Below are 20,587 nucleotides of genomic sequence, written 5' to 3' on the forward strand. Positions count from 1 at the left end.
CTACATTTAATGTTCCATGCACACGTTCAAAAATTGATGTGATGGAGAGAGAGTGAAAAAACTTAGAACTTTGAAGGGAACTAAACAAGACCCTAGTCACCGCGTTTACTTGCCGGATGAACTGCGTGACGGGTTGGAGATGAGCAGGGCAGTTCGTCCACCCCGGCGAGGCGGCGGGTCAAATGTGCCGATTAACTTGACGAAGATGAACGCACGCGCTACTCGGTTGAAAAATATCTGGATCGCGATCATCACCAGCCTGTTTCACGACAGAGTTTGTGTACTGTACAACCATGTGTTTTATACGATTCTACCACATGAATTTTTTTGCACTATAAGATTAAGATCCAACAGCCTTCATCCTTCTTTTACTTCTAGTCTTCTTCTACCTTAAAACAATTATAAAATTATAGATCCATATATCACAAATAAAATATCACAAAAAATAATTTTTTTATATGGAAGGACAAAATACAGAGGGGCTGCTGGTGTCGCGTCATGTACAGAGGGTCGGTTCCACTTGGTGCTGCTGCCGACGCGTGCCGCGTGCGCTGCTGGTGCTGCGCTGCCGCCGTGCAGGTGCTGGTGCTGCGCTGCTGGCTGCTGGAGCTGCGCTGCCCACACGACAGTCGAGGCGCAGAAAGCGAAAGCGCGCTGCCGCGTGCGTTTCTTTGCGCAAAAAATTCATGTGTTTTTTCATGTTAAAACACACGTGTTAAAACACAAGCATTTCTATTCACGACAGCAGATGCGTGACAAGGAGATCGAGAAAAAAAACTCATAAGAAAAAAAAACAAGAAACTAGTGTGCTGATATACCTGTTGACAGGGGCGGACCTGCGCCAGCCGTCATCCGCAGCACTCCCAGCCCGCCACCGTGCAGGCCGCCGGCCACCATCACCAGCTACCGCAGGCACAGGAAAGCACAGCGCGACCGCGCGCCGGCCGCCATCCGTGGCTCCGCGCAGGGGCATGCCACCGCCCGCCCTCCGTCTTCGATACTCCGAGCCTTCGGATCTGCCGTTTATGCGCGGAGGAAGGAGGCGCCATTGAAGCACCTTCACGGGCCCCCGTCTGCTCCAGATCCGCCGCGCCAGGGGTGGGGAGAGGGGGCTCGCCGCCGGTCGCGCCGCTGTGGTGTGGGGGCCGCGCCGCCTCCAAGGGCCGCAGTGCGGGATGGCCGTGCCGCGGCCGGATGCAGGGGAGGGAGCCCGCCGCCGCCAAGGAACGCTGTCTTCGCGGGGATGGCCGTGAGCGCCGCCGCCGCCGCCAGGGATGCCTACCGCACGGGCTGGCGGTGCTGTGCGCGCTGGGAGGGCCGCACCGCCGCTATGGGGTGCCGTGCGCGCGGGGATGGCCACGCCGACGGAGTGCCCCTGCGGCGATGTCGCCGTGGGAGCCCGCTGCGCCTCGCCGGGTTCCAGGTTGCGCCGTGCGTGTATACCGTGCGTGTATACCGCAAACGAGGATTTCAGTTGTATATAATATTTTTATATTCAAAACGGACTAAGACGGTAGTTTAGATCAGAAAAAATAGGACTGGTCGAATTAACGGGTCGAAACTACTCACCGCGAGTAGATTTTTTTTGCATATATATATATATATATAGACCTCTTGTACACGGCCATGGCGCTATCACAACATCACCGTCGTTCAACATGTATACGCGCTTCAAGCCGGCGACACAAACACAGTGGGCCACCAGCATCACTTTCCGCGGGCTTGCGGATCGAAGTACGCGCAGCCGCAGCCCGCGGCGCGCACACATGCACGCACGCCAAGCACAAAAGATCAAAGTACGCTGTGTGTTCTTCTGCATGTTTGGTTGGCTGGTTCGTATCGTTACTGGTTTACGAAGAAGTACTGCTGACTGGTTTATGTGAGAGAAAAATACTATTTCGGCTGAAAATAAGACATCGTTTTGTGAAGAACCGTGGAATTAACTTTGCTGGTACTAGTACTAGGCTAGTAGCAATAATCTTTTCTTATATATTTACTCCCCAAGGATGAACCCGCTGCATTATTAAGTACACCTTCAATGAAGGACATAAAAGCTGTGTAATTTTACTTTCTATATATTCGTCAAGCATCGTTTGGGAATCACAGAACCTTTGGGATTCATTCATGCAGGAAACCCCTTTGGAAAAGAATTTATGGAGAATGTGAATTCTAGCATATTTAAGAGAAAAAATCTAATTAAACCGTAACTATTGGTGGTCGTCTATTTTAACGCACCCCCTATAAAATCAGGTATTTTAACTTTAAACTACTGAAAATTATCTAAATAACCTCCTGAGGTGGTTTCAAAGCTTGATTTCGTTGACGTGGATCAGAAGAATAACTTTTGGATTTAATATTAAGTATAAATGCAAATATAGACTAAAAAAATGTCCAGGTGCGTTGTAACTAAACGTACAACGACTTGTGCAGTCAACTGAACGATTTGCAGCTCATTTTATTGATTTGTTCAACGATCCTCACGTGTTCTAAATTCTAATGCATTTTGTAATCAAACTTCATACCACCACTTGACGTGTCTTGGAATCAAACTTCATAACATCCTTGGATGTGCATGGTTATAACTTGTATGAGCTCGTGCTATGAGTCTGGATCACATGCGGGACACAAAAGTGTAGTTTTTCTCTCTTTAATATTAGGTATAGTTAGATATAGATTATAGGTAGATATAGTGTCAAATTAAAAATGTAATCTTTTATTCTGACACCAAACGTAATAATTGTTGGTGCGTCTTATACAAATAGAAAAGTAACTATGAGGACTTAATAACTCCCTATTTTAATTTTAAGGAAAAAGGTAAAAAAAAGTGTATTGCACCAGTTTGGTAAAAGTGCTCCTTAAAAATAATAGTTGCCAAATATTCTCTCCATCATGTTTGGCGTTTTCTCGGGAGATCAAAGTAAATTGGGCGCATGAGTAAATTAAGAAAATAAAAGATTCTAGATGAGAAAAGCGGTAAGAAACAAAGAAACTATTAAAAAAGGTTTGGTTGGTTAGAAATAGTTCAGAGTTCCCGATGCGAAATCGTTTAGCAAGCTATTATACAAAACCGTTCGAGAAGGATAAAATTTAAGGTCGCTATTTTTTCTATTAGCTTGCTAGCTAGATCTATTTAATTTACTCTGAAAAGAAAAACTTGCTAGATCTATTAGTTTAGCAAGTATACTATATAAAATTCTTGGGCATGCTCTTATAGATATGCATATCCACCAAAATCCTCCAATTAATTATTCAATAGTTTTACTAACAAAAAATTGTCCACCAAGACTTCTGTTGAGATTTGGATATATAAAAAGGCAAATTTGTAGACATGAGTCACTTTGAAGCTGCAAATAGTTGCATTTGCCACAAAGAAATCTAGTGCTTATGCAAAAATCTTCCCTAAGATTTATCTTTAAGACGAAAAGCACGTACTTCATTCAATGATATACTAACAGGCCTTTCTTACTGTTACTAGCAGATCTCAATTGGTACCACCAAAGCACAAGTAGAGAGTACCGAATCTATGCTCACCTCCAAGAATTTTCTTTTAGTATGGCTACCTCCAAGTAGGAATACGTGTAAAAACAGCCATATACACAGTACCTCCAAATAATAATGGTATGGTATAAAACAAGGGAATAACTAGTGCTCCATGTCCGGACGGACGTGGCTCGCACTAATAGGTCGGAGACCGCGCCGCACGCGAAAGGAGCCCGCGAAAGGAGCCCACGCGGCCTATTTTTGCGCCCACTGTGTGGACCCCACGTAGCTTCCTGCCCTGATTGTCATGCTCGCTCTATTTCGCGCGCGCACGTAGGATTGCCCATGATGCGTCTGTCGTCCTCAGGCGTCCACACGGTGACCCACGGTAGCACCCCAACAGCTACAGTAGGCGGTTATGACAGGTGAGTCCCATTGCAGCATGTGCAACACCAGATCTATTTTTGCAACATCCAAGTAAAACACTTGCAACATACGTCTGAAAACAGCTGAAACACTTGTAAACATACGTCTAATTATTGTCTGAAACACATGGAAAACACTTGAAACACATGTGTAGCCATTAAAAACGTGTGCAACATATAGATCTACTTTTGCAACATCCAGATAAAACAATTGCAACATACGTATGAAACACCTGAGACACTTGAAACATACGCTTGCAACATGCATGTTATGCAACATCTAGATGAAACACCTGAAACATACGTTCGAAACACCTGAAACACTTAAAACATATGCTTACGCTTGCAACATGCGTATATAGTCATTGCAACATATGCAATGTCAAGATGAAAACATACGTCTGAAACACCTGAAACACAGCATTGCCGGCGACCACGGCCCGTCACGGCAGGAAGCTTGGGTCGGTGGTGGCACGGCTCGCTGTCATCATGGTTTCTTCGGCCGGGGGCGACATTCTCCTGGTGACGTGCGGTGGTGGTGCGGTGGACGCCGCCGCCGCAACAGGCAAGGCGGAGTGGGGCGTGAAGCGGGATGGGGGCGCAGCTTGGATTGGGGCACAACGGGGGATGGCCAAGGTGGCCAAGAGGAGTGGAGGCAGGCGGACGACGCGTTGAAGCCACGACGGACGAGCGAGGAGTGGGCAACTGTCGAGGGGTGCAGACGCATCCGGACAGACACCTACATCTAAGCATTATCGATAAAACAAATGTATGATTGGGTGTGACCAAAACCAATTAACCCTAGCCAAAGATGATCCAAAATAAGCTCTCTATCACAGATTTTACCAATGTCGAAGAACGTCAAGAATGAGATAAGCTGTCTATCACAGATTTTACCAATGTAGGAGTAAAACTCAAGCACACTAGTCCTAAATAAGGAGTGATTCTGATGATGAAGGATCCATGCATCAGGCATATGCCTGCCTGTCTACTTCAGAGACTTGAACTCCGGCAGGTCCGTGGTCTCGAACGCCGTGACGAGGTTCCTCAAGAAGGTCCGCGTCGCCGCCGTGTAGCTCTCGACCATGTCCTTGTAGTACTTGAGCAGGTCTCTGACAACGGCGGGCTCGGCGTCGGAGCAGAAGAGCTCCCTCCTCTCCAGCTCGGCGGCGGCGTGCAGGCGCTCCAGCTGCGAGTTGGCCTGGTCGAGCAGGTCCTCGAACAGGCCGCGCTTGGCGGCGTCGCGCACCGGGTCCAGGTTGTAGCCGTACGCGTGCGCCCACTTGAGCACCCGCCGGCCGTGGGCGATCTGCTCGTACGCCTTGCTCAGGAACGCGAAGCTCGCCGTCGGCTGCCCCACCACGGCCGCGATCCTCTCGATCTCGGCGCTCTCCAGATGGGCCATGTCCTTGAACACGTTCTCCAGCGACGAGTAGTTGGCCGCCCACCGCTCGTAGTGGTACACGTACCTGTCCATGTCCATGGCCGCCTGGCTCCGGCTCTGCTGCCGCTTCGTCCGTTCCTCCTGCCTGCCATTGCCATCGCCGTCGGCGGCGACGGGGAAGCCTGCGCAGCCGGTGTGGTTGTCCCAGGGGTCGAGGCAGACCCAGCAGAACTCGTGTCCGCACGGCGGCGGGCACGTCATGTGCATGCACCCCTGGTTCTTCTCGATGGGCAGCCGGCACCTGGGGCAGTGCTTGGTGTTGGCCAGCACCCAGTTGGACGTCTCCGTGTAGGACGCGTTCTTGTCCAGCCACGCGCGCACCGTGTCGCACGACACCGGCCGGTGCGCCTCCTCGCCGCAGCTCCAGCAGAAGCCGTGCCTGCACGCGCAGAACACGTCCGCCGCGTGCGCGTCCCCCGTGCCGCCGCCGAGGAACTCCACGGCGCGCGTGCACCCGGCGCCCGGGCACCACCTCATCCGCCCACCGCCGCCGCCGCCCTCCTCCACGAACGACCGGAGCGCGAACCGCGCGTAACGCTCCCTGTCGGCCTTGTCAGCGGCGACGTCGACGAGCTCCTGGACGACGGCGGCGGGGCAGGACGGGTCGGGGCACCGCAGCGCCAGGCACCGCGCGCCGTCGTCCACCGCCGCGCGGATGTAGGCCCGCCAGCACTCGCCGCAGTAGTAGTGGGCGCACCCCGCCGACCTCGTCTTCCCGGCGGGGTAGTTGACGAAGCAGATGGCGCAGGACATCTCGGCCCGGCTCACCGCCGTGGGCACGGGGACGCCGCCGTCGTCCGCCGGCATGCCGATGGCGGCGCGGACGCGGGCATCGTCCGAGAACCACTCCTCCTGGACCCGCCCGGCGCTCCACTTGAAGTGGCGCAGCAGGACGGCCGCGAAGCCCCGCGGGATGGACAGGATCTCGGCCACCTTGGCCGTCTCCGCCTCCTGCCGCGCGCGGACGGCGTCGTCGGTGAGCACGACGTACCTCTGCTCCGCCTCCTCGCCGTCGTCGGCGGCATTCACTTCCGTGGTTTCTACCTCGTCGTAGTCGCAGCTGTCGTCGTCGAACGTGTAGTCGTCGTCCTCGCCGTAGCCGTCATCGTCGCCGGCCATGTCTTCGTCGTACTCGTGCCCCGTCCGCATCGTTGTGCCGCCGATGAGTTCTCACGGAGGCGGAGGGTTTAGACGAGGGGTTCTCTATCTATCGCAAAGTCAGTTCCTTATTTGAAGGGATTCGATTCGACGTATAATATCTCGGGATTGCGAACCGATTCTCTCGGGTGCAGCAGATGCTATGAGGATGCTGGGAGATAGGAAGCCGGAAGCTGGAACCCATCCATCACACATCCGATGGCGAGCAAGATGAGCTAGGCCATCTCTGTGCGCTGGAATTGGCAGTGCGCCAGGCCCATAAATGGCCCAGTAGGAAAAACGACTCCGCATCTTCGTGAAGGTGAAGCGGAGCTGCGGAAGGGGTTGGCGATTTTCGAGGCGATTTATAGAGAATTCAGTCCTGAAACCTACCTACATGTTGACATATGAGAGTGCAACTGAATTGCTTTACATGATCCCGGAAGAAAAGGAAGAACTAGGGATTCAAGAAGCTGCTTCAATTCGTACAGAGTGGTGTCGTAGTCAGGTTTGTGCAGAATCGGTTTTGCTATCTACTGATCTATAACGCATCATTGCACAAGTCAGGCTTTAGAAGGCTGGAGAGTTCCCGGTGCCCACAGTACGTACTTTCAGATGAGGCCCCCCGGTCTGAGATAAACCTACGGATGCAAGCACAAGCACACATGTTTCTAGCAAGAAGGCAGACAACAATTTAGTATTGGATATTCTGATCATGGTTCAACAGACAACAATCTGGTAGTGGAAAATAGTATCAGCGTCATGGTGAGAGTGAGACAACTCTTGAGCTTGAGGGAGTTTGGTTGTAATCTAATTTGGTGACCTTAAGGCACCGTTCGGTTGATAGGGAATGATGCCCTGGAATGATTCCTACTAGGAATGATAGACTAATTTATATAAACTTTGATGAGGTGGAACAAATCCTGGGCAGGAATCTTGTTTACCGAACGAGCCCTAAGGGGGTTCTGCATCGTGTTTAAAGGAGTGTTTATTTTAATTTTGTTTGTTTGATTGTCGGTGGTATCAAGTTCTATCACCGTAGCGTTAGCACGGGCAATATACTAAGGCGATTAAAAGAAAATCTGATGAAGGAGCAAAGCGAATAATTCATCCATCCCAGGATTGCTAACTATTTCTTCATCACTGAATTGATCTCGGGCAGGTCGGTTTCAAATGCTTTCACGAGGTTCCCGAAGTAGTTTCGCGTTACTTTGGTGAGCCCGATAAGCTGATCGTTGTAGGCCCTGTACATCTCGTTCATTGCGGATCCGCCTTGGCCGCCGCGGAACTTCATCCTGATCTCCACCTCGGCGGAGTGGTGCAGGTCTTCCAGCCGCCGGTTGGCGTCGTCCTGCAGCCGGCCGAACATGTGGCGCTTGCACACGTCGCGCTCCGGGTCCAGGTAGTACCCGTACGCGTACACCCACGGCATCACCCGCCGGCCGTAGGCGATCATCTCGTACACAGCGATGCGGCCATCTTCTCCAGCCCCGAGCTCTGCAGCTCGTTCATGTCCGCCAGCGCCTTTTGCAGCGACTTGCCGTTGCCCGCCCACTGCTCGTAGTGGTACAGATACCTGTCCAGCGCAGGGAAAAGTTTATTGGCCGAAATCTCCTGATTTTTCCGATATATCCTTTTTATCCGTTGGTGCCGATAAGAAAATATCTATTTTTTTCGTACAAATTTTGTTTAAATTTATTTAAATTTACTTAAATTCAAATTACATTTTATTTGAATTTGGTCCGATATTTTCAATATATCATGTTTATCCTCTTTATCTGTGACCCCCGATAAATTTTAATTTTCGAAAATGAAAACCTTGGTCCAGCGACGCCTTGGCTTGCCTTCGCTGCCGCCTCTCCTCCTCGCTAGAGACATCGCCGCCCCTGCCGTCACCGTCCACGTCCTGCTGAAGGTAATCACTGTAATCAAACGCGAGCAGCGCAAGTGGCGCCGCCATGGGTCGAAGCACAGCCAGCAGAACTGGTGGTAGCAGGGGGCGGCGGGCGCTGCACGTTATGTGGTTGCAGCCATGGTTCTTCTCGATCGGCCGGCGGCACTTGGGGCAGTGCTTGGTGTGGGTCAGCACCAGGGACGGACCCACAGGGTATGCAGGATGGGCCACCGCATACCCTGGGGTCCGCCAGTCATAGAGATAGGTAGAAATTTTCAATGTAAAAAAAAATAAAAAAAATGAAATTTTCATCGAATTGCATAAGAAATTTTTTTTGCTGCGCATACCCAGAGGTAAAAACCTAGGTCCGTCACTGGTCAGCACCCAGTTGGCCGTCTCCGAATAGGAGACGTTCTTGGCCCGCCACGCGCGCGCCGTGCCGTACGACACCGGCCGTACGCACACGCAGAAAACGTCCGCGCCGTCCAACTCCAGGGCGCGCATGCACCCGGCGGCGGGGCACCACTTGACGCCGCCGCCGCTCTGCTCCACGTACGACCGGAGCGCGAACCGCACGTACCGGTCCCTGTCCGCGCGGTCGGCCACCGCGTTGACGAGGTCCTCGACGACGGCCGCCGAGCAGGCCGGGTCCGGGCACCGCAGCTACAGGCAGCGCAGCTACAGGCAGCGCGGGCCGTCGCCCACGGCCTCGTGGACGTACCCGCTCCAGCACGCGTCGCAGTAGTAGTGCGAGCGGCACCCGGCCGATCTCGTCCAGCCGGCGTTGAACCTGACGAAGCATATGCCGCACACGAGCCGCCGACTGCTGAGCGCCATGGCTGTTAGCTACTTTGGATCATCTAGGTGTGGATCCAGTGGGTGATTTCTTTATCAGTTGAATCAAATAGACCTAGAGCTTCCTTCGGGAGTAGGAGACAAAGAGAGAGAGGGAGATGTAGGAGCTAGGGTTAGGCACTGACCATCCATTGAGTAGGGATCCGGCCATCAGGTTCATCGGTGAAGTTCTGCGCTAGGCAGCGACGGTCGGAGAAGAGAGAGCGACGCAGTGAGGACCGTGGTGGGGCAGTGCAGTGGCGGCGGCGGTGCTTCCCGTCACTGGCTGCGCCCCTCTGTTAGATCGAAGTAGGGTTTCTTGGTGGGGCGTACGGCTCAGGCGGACCTCATCCTGAGAGCCGCCGACCCCACCTCTATTTAATGCGCAGTGTGACGGGGGCCCGCCAGCCATAGATGGACTGGGCGCCCCTGATCAGGGCGCGAGGTCAAGGCCCAAGTGGCCGTTGGGCCACTGTGGTTGGGAGATCAAACCAACATTCTCCCCCTTGATCTCAACTCATGCTTTAACTTTAAACTTTGACTTTAATCATTTTCACTTTTATTTGTTCCATCACAGATTAGTGCATAGAGCATGCTTCATCGTCACAGTCAATCGCCGATAGACTTAACAGCTACAATACACATCTCTGTTCTGAAACAGATTCTTTAACTTTGGGCCCTTTATTGTCCGAAAATCATGGGCTATACCATAAACCCATGTCGACTGTGTGTTCTCCAAACACACTGGGTGGTAAGCCTTTTGTACGTGGATCCGCAAGCACTTGCTTGTTACTTATATGTTCAATACTTTTAGTATGATTGCGGACTTTCTCCTTCACAACGTACAACTTTAACGTCAATGTGTTTGGCAGCACACTTGACCCATTGTTATAGGAGCGAACTACTTAAATGGTTATTGCTGTTGTATACCATTATCAATTCCGGGTGTAAGTTCTTTTAACCACTTCGCCTGTCCTTAAGCCTCATAACAAGCTATACCATGGATATGCATCTTTGATGACACCATAACTGTTTCTTTGGAGCTTTTCCACAATAAAACTCTAACTGCGAGTGTTAGCTACTATGTGGGTTTCACTAAACATCTCGCCAAAATTTAACTTTTGTACCCACAACTATTTGAGAGTACTTATTCTTTCTTACTCACCATGAGGCCTATAAATCTTTGCACAATTGCAAAACATTCTCAACTCTATTCCAGTGATCTATATCTGGACTGGACTTCTGCCAAAAATATCCCGGATACATAAACTGTGTCAGGGTAAGTTCTTGCTTATAAGCATTCAGTAAGCTTCCAACAGCTGAAGCATATAGGACGTCCATTTGATCGATCTCACATTTATTATTGGAACACTGAAAGTTCCAAAAACTATTATCCTTGACTATAGGAACAGGCGCAGGTTTATTCACATATATACTTTATTTCTTTAGAATCTTCTCTAAGTATACACTTGAGACAGTTCTAATACCCCTTTTCCTTTTATCTCGGTAAGTTCCAATTCCTGGAACGAATGATGCTTTACCAAGACCATTCTCATTGAACTTGAGGACAAGAACTGCTTCTTCTCCAACAGTAGATTAACACCACTACTGGCGAGTAAGGTGCTACCCACATGCAGGATCAGGAAAATAAATTTCCCATGTTTAAACTTTGCATAAATACAATTGTCCTCTACATTATCTTTAAAACCCAAACTTTTTTATTGTACTGTCAAACTTCAAGAATCATTGTCTTGAAGTTTGCTTTAATCCATAAATGGATTTCTTTAGGCAACATCCCTTTACGTTCTTTTCCTTCTACGACAAAACCTTTTGAGTTATGCCATGTAAACTTTTTCATACAAATCCCCGTTGAGGAATGTGTCTTTACATCCTTCTGATGTAACTGTAAATCGTAATGTGCCACTAATACCATTATGATTCTAAAAGAATCCTTGCATGCTCATTATAATCTATTCCTTCTCTTTATGTAAATCATTTCACCACAAGTGGCACTTTATAGCTTTCCATATTCTCTTTGGATATCTTTCTATATTTTCTTTGGAGTCACCTTTGTCTTGTAAACCCATTATAGCCTACTATTTTGGCTCCATTAGAAATTTCTTCTTAGTCACAAACATCGTTGGTATTTATCGATTTCATTTCATGTTCTTTTGCTTCTTGCCATTTAGACGAGTGAACACCTCTCATGGCTTCTTCAAATGAGGTGGAATCACTCTCTATTTGAATTTCTTTCTTAACTTTTACTTCTTAGTCATCAGAAATATCTGATTTTCTTATTCTTTGAGACCTTCTAGGGCCTCGTGGCACTTCTTTCATATGGAGCTATTGTTACTCTTCATTGCCAAAAGGCAATTGTTCTATAGCCTCCTGTATCACAAGATCCTTGTTTACTTATTCATCTTCTTTAAGAGCTAACATCTGGTGTTGTATATGTCATACAACATCAGCATGTATAAAGCAATTTGTTGCTCTAAAAACACTGTAGTGGATATGTAATCCCACTTCTATTCAAGCCTTAGGTATCTACATACCATGCTCCCCCAGATTACTCCATCTTCTGTAAAGATGGTGTATCTTCAAATTTCTTATTTTGGGTTTAATCTGCTAAAAACTCATATGACGCGTTTAGCACTGCCTTGATAACTCTAAACTCGTCCAGTATGAATACTAGCCGACTATGCTATCTTCCTATTGGAACTGTAAAAGGTCCAGGAATTTAGCTATTTCTTTACTTTAGGGGTATCGTTATTATGACCGTCTTACTCCCTCAACGATCACATTCATCTTTTATAGATCACTTTTACCTTCAATGCATAGTATGCACTGCATTATCTGAAGTATGGGGAAGTATCTTTTTTAATTGTCTTTCTTAATTAATCTTATATTTCTCCCTCTCGAAATGTGGTATGAACTTTTCTACCACAATTTCAAAATATTCAGAACTCTTGTGAATAAGGAAACTTTGATTACTTACTTCATCCACATGATTACATCATGCAAATAAAATTCGTATGGGAGTATATTTTCCTCATTACACTTCAAAACTCAACATAATTTATTATTATCAATACTTCTACAAGTCACACTTATATATCATTCTTATCTTTTGGTTCACATGCAACTTTCTTTTATTCTTAAACTCATTGAGTACTTAATGACCATGACACAATCAGAGTGTACGGTCAATTCTAGGATAGCATAAGAGCTACCCCAAACTTCTCTCCATGTGCGGAATACACTTAGAGCACATGAGTCATCATATCCTTCTCCCGCCATGCGGGATAAGTACTATGCCAACTTCACCCCGCCATGCGGGTATTTTCTCAAACTTTTCCCACCATGCGGGTACTATCATAACCTTTTCCCGCCATGCGAGATAATTCCCTTGAACGGACATAATTGCCAGGATTGGCTCGTGTTCAATCATCAAATTTAGAAATAAATCCGAATATTCTTTTAACACACATGTTTAATCCATGTATATGACTTTTACAACTCTCATAAGTGAAATTGAAAATAAGTTCTTCTTCACAGAGAGTACATAAAAGACATTTCTCAATGAAGACTCTCATTGATCTATCTCTTTTTTTGGATCAATATCCTAGAATTCTTTTCTTTTAAAGCCATTCTTTAAAGAGAACACAGTCCCTTAAGTAATGGCATTCTTTCATACATAACTTGCCCTTAGGCATTTTATCATCTGAGTCACAAGTACCTAGTTCATTTCTTTTACTGCTTTCAAGAATGAAAGCATAGAGATCTTTTGTCTTAAAAAAAGTATTCAACAATAATGCTCATTAAACTTTAAAATCTTTATATTCTATTCTATATCACCGTTGGGCAGAAATAGAATAAAACATCATTCTTCTATATTAATTCCACATCACCGTTGGGCAGAAATGGAATTAATGTATAGAAATTCAATAATCTTGAAAACATAGAACTGCTCCTCAAAATTAAATTCTCCCGTTGGTTCGAATTTAATTAGAAGACAATCAACTTCATTGCAGCGGAAACATGAAAATACATTTCTCTAGTTTAAGAGCATTCTTTGATCTTTATCTATTCTCTGAAAATTGGTCACTTTGATGCAAAATTATCAGAGATTTAAACTTTAAACATAAAACTCATAAAATTATAATATTGTTATCATCAACGTTGGTCAGAAAATAACAATACCATAATTTAACTTTAAGCTTAAACTCATAAATGAACTTATAATATTGTTATCATCAACGTTGGTCAGAAAATAATAATATTATAATTCATCTTATCTATAAACCGACTGTTCCTCCAATTAATTTTTTTTCTTCTCTTTGGTTCCAATTTTAACTGGAGGATAAACTTTTCATCATTTACTGAATAACTATAATTGCTCTTCAAATTAGAAGACAATAAACCTTTAACTTTGCAGCGGAACTATGAACATAATTGTTGAATTTTACTCACAGGAAAATTCTCTTTTCCAATTTTCTTTGAGCCATTTATCACTGGAAAAATTAGAAAAAGAAAATGGCTTAAACTTTAACTGCGCTGTGGCCCAACCATCAAAATGGCCCGGCCCAACTCGGCATGCGCGCGCGCAGCCACTCAGGCCACAACGTGGGCCTGGGCCGGCAAAGCGCCGCGGCGCGCTTGCCCGCCTGGGCCGCTGAGTGGCCCGCTTCATCTCCACCGTCCGCGCTCATCCGACGGTCGCCCGGCCTCTTCGCCCGAACAAAACCCGGCGTCACGGCCGGCAACCCCAGAACCCTAGCCTCATTTCTTTCTCCCTTTCTCTCTCGCGCGTCTCTCTCTCTCAGCAGCGCGACGCATCTCGAGCGACAGCGAGCCGCGTCGGAGAGCGTGCCGCCGTCAAGCGGCTCCGTGTCGGCGCCCTGTACCCGTACCCGAGCGGATGCACCTCGGCGACGAACACCGGCGCGGTCCGGTCTTTCCCTCACGACGGTGGAGATGGCAGCGGTGAGGTAAGCCACCGGCCTTGCTTTTCTTTTTCCCCTTCTGTGTTTCTGCTTGTTTGGATCTTGCTTCTCTCGGTTTTGACCGATTTGGGGATGGGGATTGGATCTAGGGTTAGGGTTTTGATTCCTATTCTTCTTCCCCTAGTTCGAGTCATGGGTTTAGGGTTCGGATCAAGCGATCTTGAGGCCAAGCCTTAAGGAACCCCTTCTGTCTACTCAGATCCAAAGGATCTAATCTGTTCTTTTCTTTGCAGTTCTCTTGATTCTCTTCCCGTGCGTCAGCAAGCCGGCGATGGGTACTCCATCCCGCGTGAGGCGGTAGTGATGGCGGCAGGGAAGCCTTGGTAAGACTTCCCCCGGACCGCTGTCCATTTCTTTTCCCTTCTGTTGGGGTTAGGGTTATGGGTACCCCTCCCCTTTCTCGCTATTCTTTGCTAGGATTAGGGTTTCTACTTCTTCCGATTTAAAAACCCGTTCATCGTCCCCACGCGGTTCTTCGTTCTCTATTTAGATCCGAACGGATCTAGTCTATCTTTTCTTTTCTAATCGGTTTCTAGCCCCTGACAAGATCCACACACTAGATCGATGGCTCCGATACCATTGTTAGCTACTTTGGATCATCTAGGTGTGGATCCAGTGGGTGATTTCTTTATTAGTTGAATCAAATAGACCTAGAGCTTCCTTCGGGAGTAGGAGACAAAGAGAGAGAGGGAGATGTAGGAGCTAGGGTTAGGCACTGACCATCCATTGAGTAGGGGATCCGGCCATCAGGTTCATCGGTGAAGTTCTACGCTAGGCAGCGACGGTCGGAGAAGAGAGAGCGACGTAGTGAAGACCGTGGTGGCGCAGTGCAGTGGCGGCGGCAGTGCTTCCCGTCACTGGCTGCGCCCCTCTGTTAGATCGGAGTAGGGTTTCTAGGTGGGGCGTACGGCTCAGGCAGACCTCGTCCTGAGAGCCGCCGACCCCACCTCTATTTAATGCGCAGTGTGACGGGGGCCCACCAGCCATAGATGGACTGGGCGCCCCCGATCAGGGCGCGAGGTCAAGGCCCAAGTGGCCATTGGGCCACTGTGGTTGGGAGATCAAACCAACAATGGTCACCACGGGGACGTCGCCGTCGTCGTCTGCCGGCGCTGGCAGGCTGATGGCATCGCAAATGCGCCGGTCGTCGGTGAACCACTCGTCCTATACCTGGCTGGTTCGCCACTTGAAGTGGCGGAGCAGGACAGCCGCGAAGCCTGGCGGGATCGACAGGACCTCGGCCACGTTCGCCGTGTCCTTCTGTTGCCACGCCCGGATGATGTCCTCGGTGAGCACATTGTACGTCGGCTTGCCGACCCTCGTTTCTTCCTCCACTGCGTACTCGTCATCGGAATCGGCGACCTCGCCGATGCATCCCCCGTCGTCGTCGTCGGCTTCATAATCGTAGCAGTAGTCATCGTCCTCCATGGAATCACCGAGGCCGTCGTTACCACTCTCGCTGTCGTCGTCATACGTGAAGTCGCCAGCGGCAACTCTGCTTCTCTCACCACCGCCGCCGTCGCCTCCAGATCCATGGCACCTCTTTTTGCGGTGGCAGAAGCCAACGTCGTCGTCGTCACCGCCGCCTGTTGCCATGCCAGCTGGATCCGTAGCGGCGGGGCGTTAGCGGTATTTCAGGGCGGCTAATTCTTGACGGCAAATGGCAATCTCCTATATTCTTATTAATCGAATTTTATTGGTAAACAAACTCTCTGGAATAGCGATATTTTCGTTTGAAGAGCTCATCATTCTCCTAACATAACAAACTGGTACCTTCCACAGTTTATTGCCAACATGCTTGGGAAGCGGTGCCCACACACTAGTACACAAAAGTTTTTTTTAGAGACGGCTAAAATCGGTTTTTTAGTGATGGTTTTAAAAAACCGCTACAATCCCACCGATGGTAAAAATAAGTGATTTTTAGAGGTGTTTTTAAACCGTCTCTAAAAATTTTATTAAGAAAAACGCCCCTAAAAATCAATTTTTAAAGGCTGTTTACTTAAGTCAACCATCCTAAAAATAATTTTTAGAAATTTTTAAAAATTATTTAGAGTCTAATAAAAATAAGAAAAAATATTTAGTGTGGCCATGCATGCTCTATCCCCTACTACTACATCACACAGTCACTTGTGTTGAGATATACAATGCTATCCATTTGTACTAATACCTATAAAACTTATAATCAATATTTGGACTATTAAATGATCTTAAATGGAAAAAAATTTCAACTATAAAGTTTTAAATCTCCTTGAGCACTGCAACTTTCATATAGGATATTTTTTCATCCAAGGCCATTTGAAAAATTCAAAATTTAAAATAAAAAATTTGAGACTTAATTTATATATTTGGAACCCTAAACGATCTCAAACAAAAAATTTATCAACTACAAAGTTTTAAATCTCGTCAAACTCTATAATTTTGATATAAATTTTGTCTTCATCCGACTTCATTTAAAAAAGATATGAATTTATTTGTGCTGCAGCTATTTTTAAGGACGTTTGACTTAGTCAACCGCCCTTGAAAATCTCACTTATTTTCAGAGACGTTGACATAAGCAACCGTCCTTGAAAATAGTATTTCTAGAGGCGGTTCTCTTAACGGAACCGCCCCTAAAAATGGACATATTTTTAGATGCGGATTTCTTAATGGAACCGCCCTTAAAAATGGATCTTCAGTGGCAGTTATGGAGCTACAGTGCTCCACGACGACGTTAGAGACAGCGACGCTGTTGACACCCCTGGCCTTCGCGTGCATCCCTAATAATGACCTAAGGGTTTGTTTAGATATCCATATATCCATGTTAATCTATATGTGTTGGAGTGAAATCCACACCAAACCACTTCAACCCACATGGATTGATTATGTCAATTCATGAATATCCAAACAAGCCCTAATCAGGATTAGGAGCCTGAATATCGCCAACCCAACGTCGAGATCGAAGTCCAGGGGGGCATTCGATCACTTGCTCTGGTGGTCTCCCCCACCTCCTGGCATAGCCTACATGTAATGCCACATGTCCCCATTGATGTTTTTTTTGCCTTGTACTTCTCTACATCTTGCTCACACAAAAGCACCAGAAGTCTACAACCCTCGCCCTAGCAACCACACAGGCCACCATTAGCGCCAATGCACTGACCTCGTCTAGTGCAAGAAGATGTCTATCCCATCGCTATGTCGTCCCTGTCGATACTCTATCTCCTGGCCACACACACACTCTGTTCACATAAGTCCAAGCAGACGCCTAAGCTATCCTCCACCTCCTCCCGTTCCATCCACCTTGATTCTATTGGTAAATGCCAACATGCTCCTCTCCCAGGCCTCATCTGCATGCAGGCATTAGCGTGTGGATCGAGTGCGGGCGGTGGAATTATTCAGAGAAAGGATCAGACGAACAGTTGGCTAGAGTGTGGATGATGGGATCAACCCACATGTTAGACAGGCCCACAAGTCGGAGAAAAGTGCTAACTGACGTATAGAAGAATCTTTCATGCTTTAATATTGCATTAGGTGTATCATATAAATTTAAAATACTTTTTATAGATGGATGTAAAAAAGGGACCAACCTAGCTAGGGGAAATAAACTAGCCATTTTTGGTCAAAAAGAAAGTAGGCACCAAATTCAAAATGAGAATGACTCGAATATGGGTGCTTGGGTGAAGACCACACCTTCCACCCACCTAATTTGATCGAACAGTTAGCTAGGTGCGGATGGTGGGATCAACCCACATTCAGATGGGCCCACCAGTCAGAGAATTGTGCCAACAAACGTACGGACCAACCTATGAGGAACTATGCGCTTTTTCGTCAGAAAAGAAAATAGGCACCAAATTCGAGATGAGAATAACTTGAACTTGAGTGGTCGGTGACTACACCTTCGATCCAACCAATTGAGCTAGGAATATAGCATTGAACAAACTTTTGGGGTACAACCTTTCTTTAAGCAAATTTCGCTGCTAGACACTGAACTAGTGTGATATTAGCCATTTGACACATGCCAAACACGAAATTTACCATCTATCATTATAAATTGGCTCGCACTTATTTGCTCTCTCATATTACAACTTTATTTTATTCATTCTTCATTTTTTGGAGAGAGATCTATAATGCATTGATATTTTTGCCTCGAGCTCACACAAGGTGAATGCACTGAAGGTTCATGGTATGTTTATGGTCACAAAAGGTTTTTGGAAGAAGTTTGGGAGGATTATTTTGGTGATATTCAATCCTTTGATATTTTTTGGGGCTAGCACATTTGTGGGCGCCTCAACAATGGGGACATAGACACATTTTTTTTGTGGTGTGGCCAAACCTCGGGTTAAATCTTGTGTCTACATGTGCTTGTGTTCTTTAGCTCTTTTTATTATAGATTACTCTTGTTTTGGCCTGATCTATTTTTTTGTGTAGGGTTTGGTGCAAAGCTTGGTGTGGAATCTAGTCACCATACTCCCCTACATGTATTGTAAAATCAGATCTAAAGTGCAATGGTTAAATTCATAAATCCAAGGTTTTTTTCACCTCTCTCAGTGATCGAAAATTACAATGAGGACCGAAATTTCTGGTACCTAGGTTTAATCTGTTGCATAGTTTTTAAATCTGATGTGGTATAGATATGACGAAAGACAGCATGGGTTTGGAATCCATATGTGCCGATGTTGCCCTGCCGCCATCGTCGGAGACGAGGAGCTGTCCGGAGTTAGAGTTCGGGTGGTTAGGGGATCTACTCACCACCAACGACTGTAGAAGGGGGTTTGGGGTGGCGGTGCGCCACCCATCATGGCAGTGGGAGACAACGGTTTGGGGAGGGCAGGGTTTAGGGAACAGCAGTGGGAGGTGCATGAAGTGGCGAGGCAGCTGGAGCCACGGTCGCTGGTAGTGGAAGCGCAAGGGAGGGGGCGGCGGCGGCAGTGGGTTGCGCGAGGAAGAGGAGTGAATGAGCGAGTTCAATGAGGGTGTGGATGACACGGGTGAGAAGGAAGAAGGGTCACACGATTCGTCCTTCAAAAGGATATAGGGGAATAGAATCTGTAGATCCAGATGTGATGGATGATACAAAGAGAATGCTTTAGGGGACGGGGGGAAAGGAGATGGGAATAGAATACGTGGATCCACATCCACGTGCTATGGATTATATTTGGAGAACGTTTTAGTTTTAGTAGTACGTTGGAGTATATACGGCAAAAAGCCACTATCAAAACTATTGGCTAGTCGATTAGAGTGAGATTTGCGGTCACTCGTAAGCGTAGGGAATAAAGCAATGACATGGATGTGTATGGGAGTTCTACACTATCTCTTATAATCCTAAATCCCATTAGCAATGTATCTCACAATGTACTGTCACGTGTAATTAAAACCAAAGTTTTAAATCCTCCGGCTATAGCTGCCGCTATAGCCGAAGATTGCTGCTAGGGATGGACGAAGCTAAGAGATGCATTTTTTAGCGCTAAGAAAAGCTAGGCGCTAATAGCGCCATTTAGCCGGCAATAGCCACTAAACTGGCCTTCAGTGCAGCCGCTAAAGTGCAAATCCTGGCCCAAGAAGCAAGCCGGCCCAACTGGACCAGAGACGAGGACCAATACATAACCCTAGCTAGTCAACAGTTACGCATCTCTCTCCAGTCTATCCAGTATCGAGCGCTCGCTCTCCGATTCCACAGAAAAGAGGAGCGGCGGTGTCGCGGAGGCGACTGGCAGCGGCAGCGGGGGTCGAGAGGAGAGGCCGCCGGCGGCGGCTGCTTTGAGCGGAGAAACCGACCGGCGGCGGCAGCGGCTTTGGAGGTAGCTGAGCGTGGAAGCACTGCAGTAGTAGCACCAACGGCGACACCATGGCACAACAATCTGGCAAGCTTCTTCTCTGTTCAGTGCTCACATAGTCACATCCTTCCTCCGCTCAGCACCAACGGTGATGTTTCCATATTTTGTTAGGCTACGATGTACTCCTATGAACTGATTATGAATCAATTACTAATGCTTATCAACTTATGCCAAGGTCATGTGTTTTTTTTTTTTTGCAAAAACACTGCAGCTATCTCCGACTATAGCTGCGCTTAGCTGCTGAGGAGGTCAGCAGCTAAGAGGCTTAGCCGGAGATTTAAAACCTTGATTAAAACCCACTAGCACATGTAATTTTGGATGTCCACGTCAGCAAGACACACAAGTATTTTTTTTATCCACTAGAATTAATTTATAATAGCTTATTCCTTCGTATAAGTGTGTGTGTATATATATATATATATATATATATATATATATATATATATATATATAGAGAGAGAGAGAGAGAGAGAGTCTAATGAAACTCTAAATCATCTGCAATTTCCGTGGGAATGCGTGGGGGTATGCTTCTAGTTTTTCCAAAACGACACAAAAGAATG

General features: G+C 47.2%; 1 protein-coding gene and 1 pseudogene across 1 annotated transcript; both read right to left on the reverse strand.

The window, feature by feature from the left end:
* Nucleotides 1–4,822: 4,822 nt before the first annotated feature.
* On the reverse strand, nucleotides 4,823–6,690 carry LOC136485887 (probable E3 ubiquitin-protein ligase ARI7). Its single transcript, XM_066482697.1, has one exon. The coding sequence runs from the start codon at nucleotides 6,496–6,498 to the stop codon at nucleotides 4,894–4,896; it is 1,605 nt and encodes a 534-aa protein (XP_066338794.1). The 5' UTR covers nucleotides 6,499–6,690; the 3' UTR covers nucleotides 4,823–4,893.
* Nucleotides 6,691–7,615: 925 nt separating this feature from the next.
* Nucleotides 7,616–15,813, reverse strand: LOC136489837 (probable E3 ubiquitin-protein ligase ARI8; annotated as a pseudogene).
* Between the last annotated feature and the right edge of the window lie 4,774 nt (nucleotides 15,814–20,587).

Source organism: Miscanthus floridulus, chromosome 10 (assembly GCF_019320115.1).
Source record: "Miscanthus floridulus cultivar M001 chromosome 10, ASM1932011v1, whole genome shotgun sequence".
Lineage (NCBI taxonomy): Eukaryota > Viridiplantae > Streptophyta > Magnoliopsida > Poales > Poaceae > Miscanthus > Miscanthus floridulus.

Bases quoted from the DNA above. Each gene is read 5' to 3' on its own strand.
- LOC136485887 (XM_066482697.1), bottom strand. From the start codon at position 6,498: ATGCGGACGGGGCACGAGTACGACGAAGACATGGCCGGCGACGATGAC.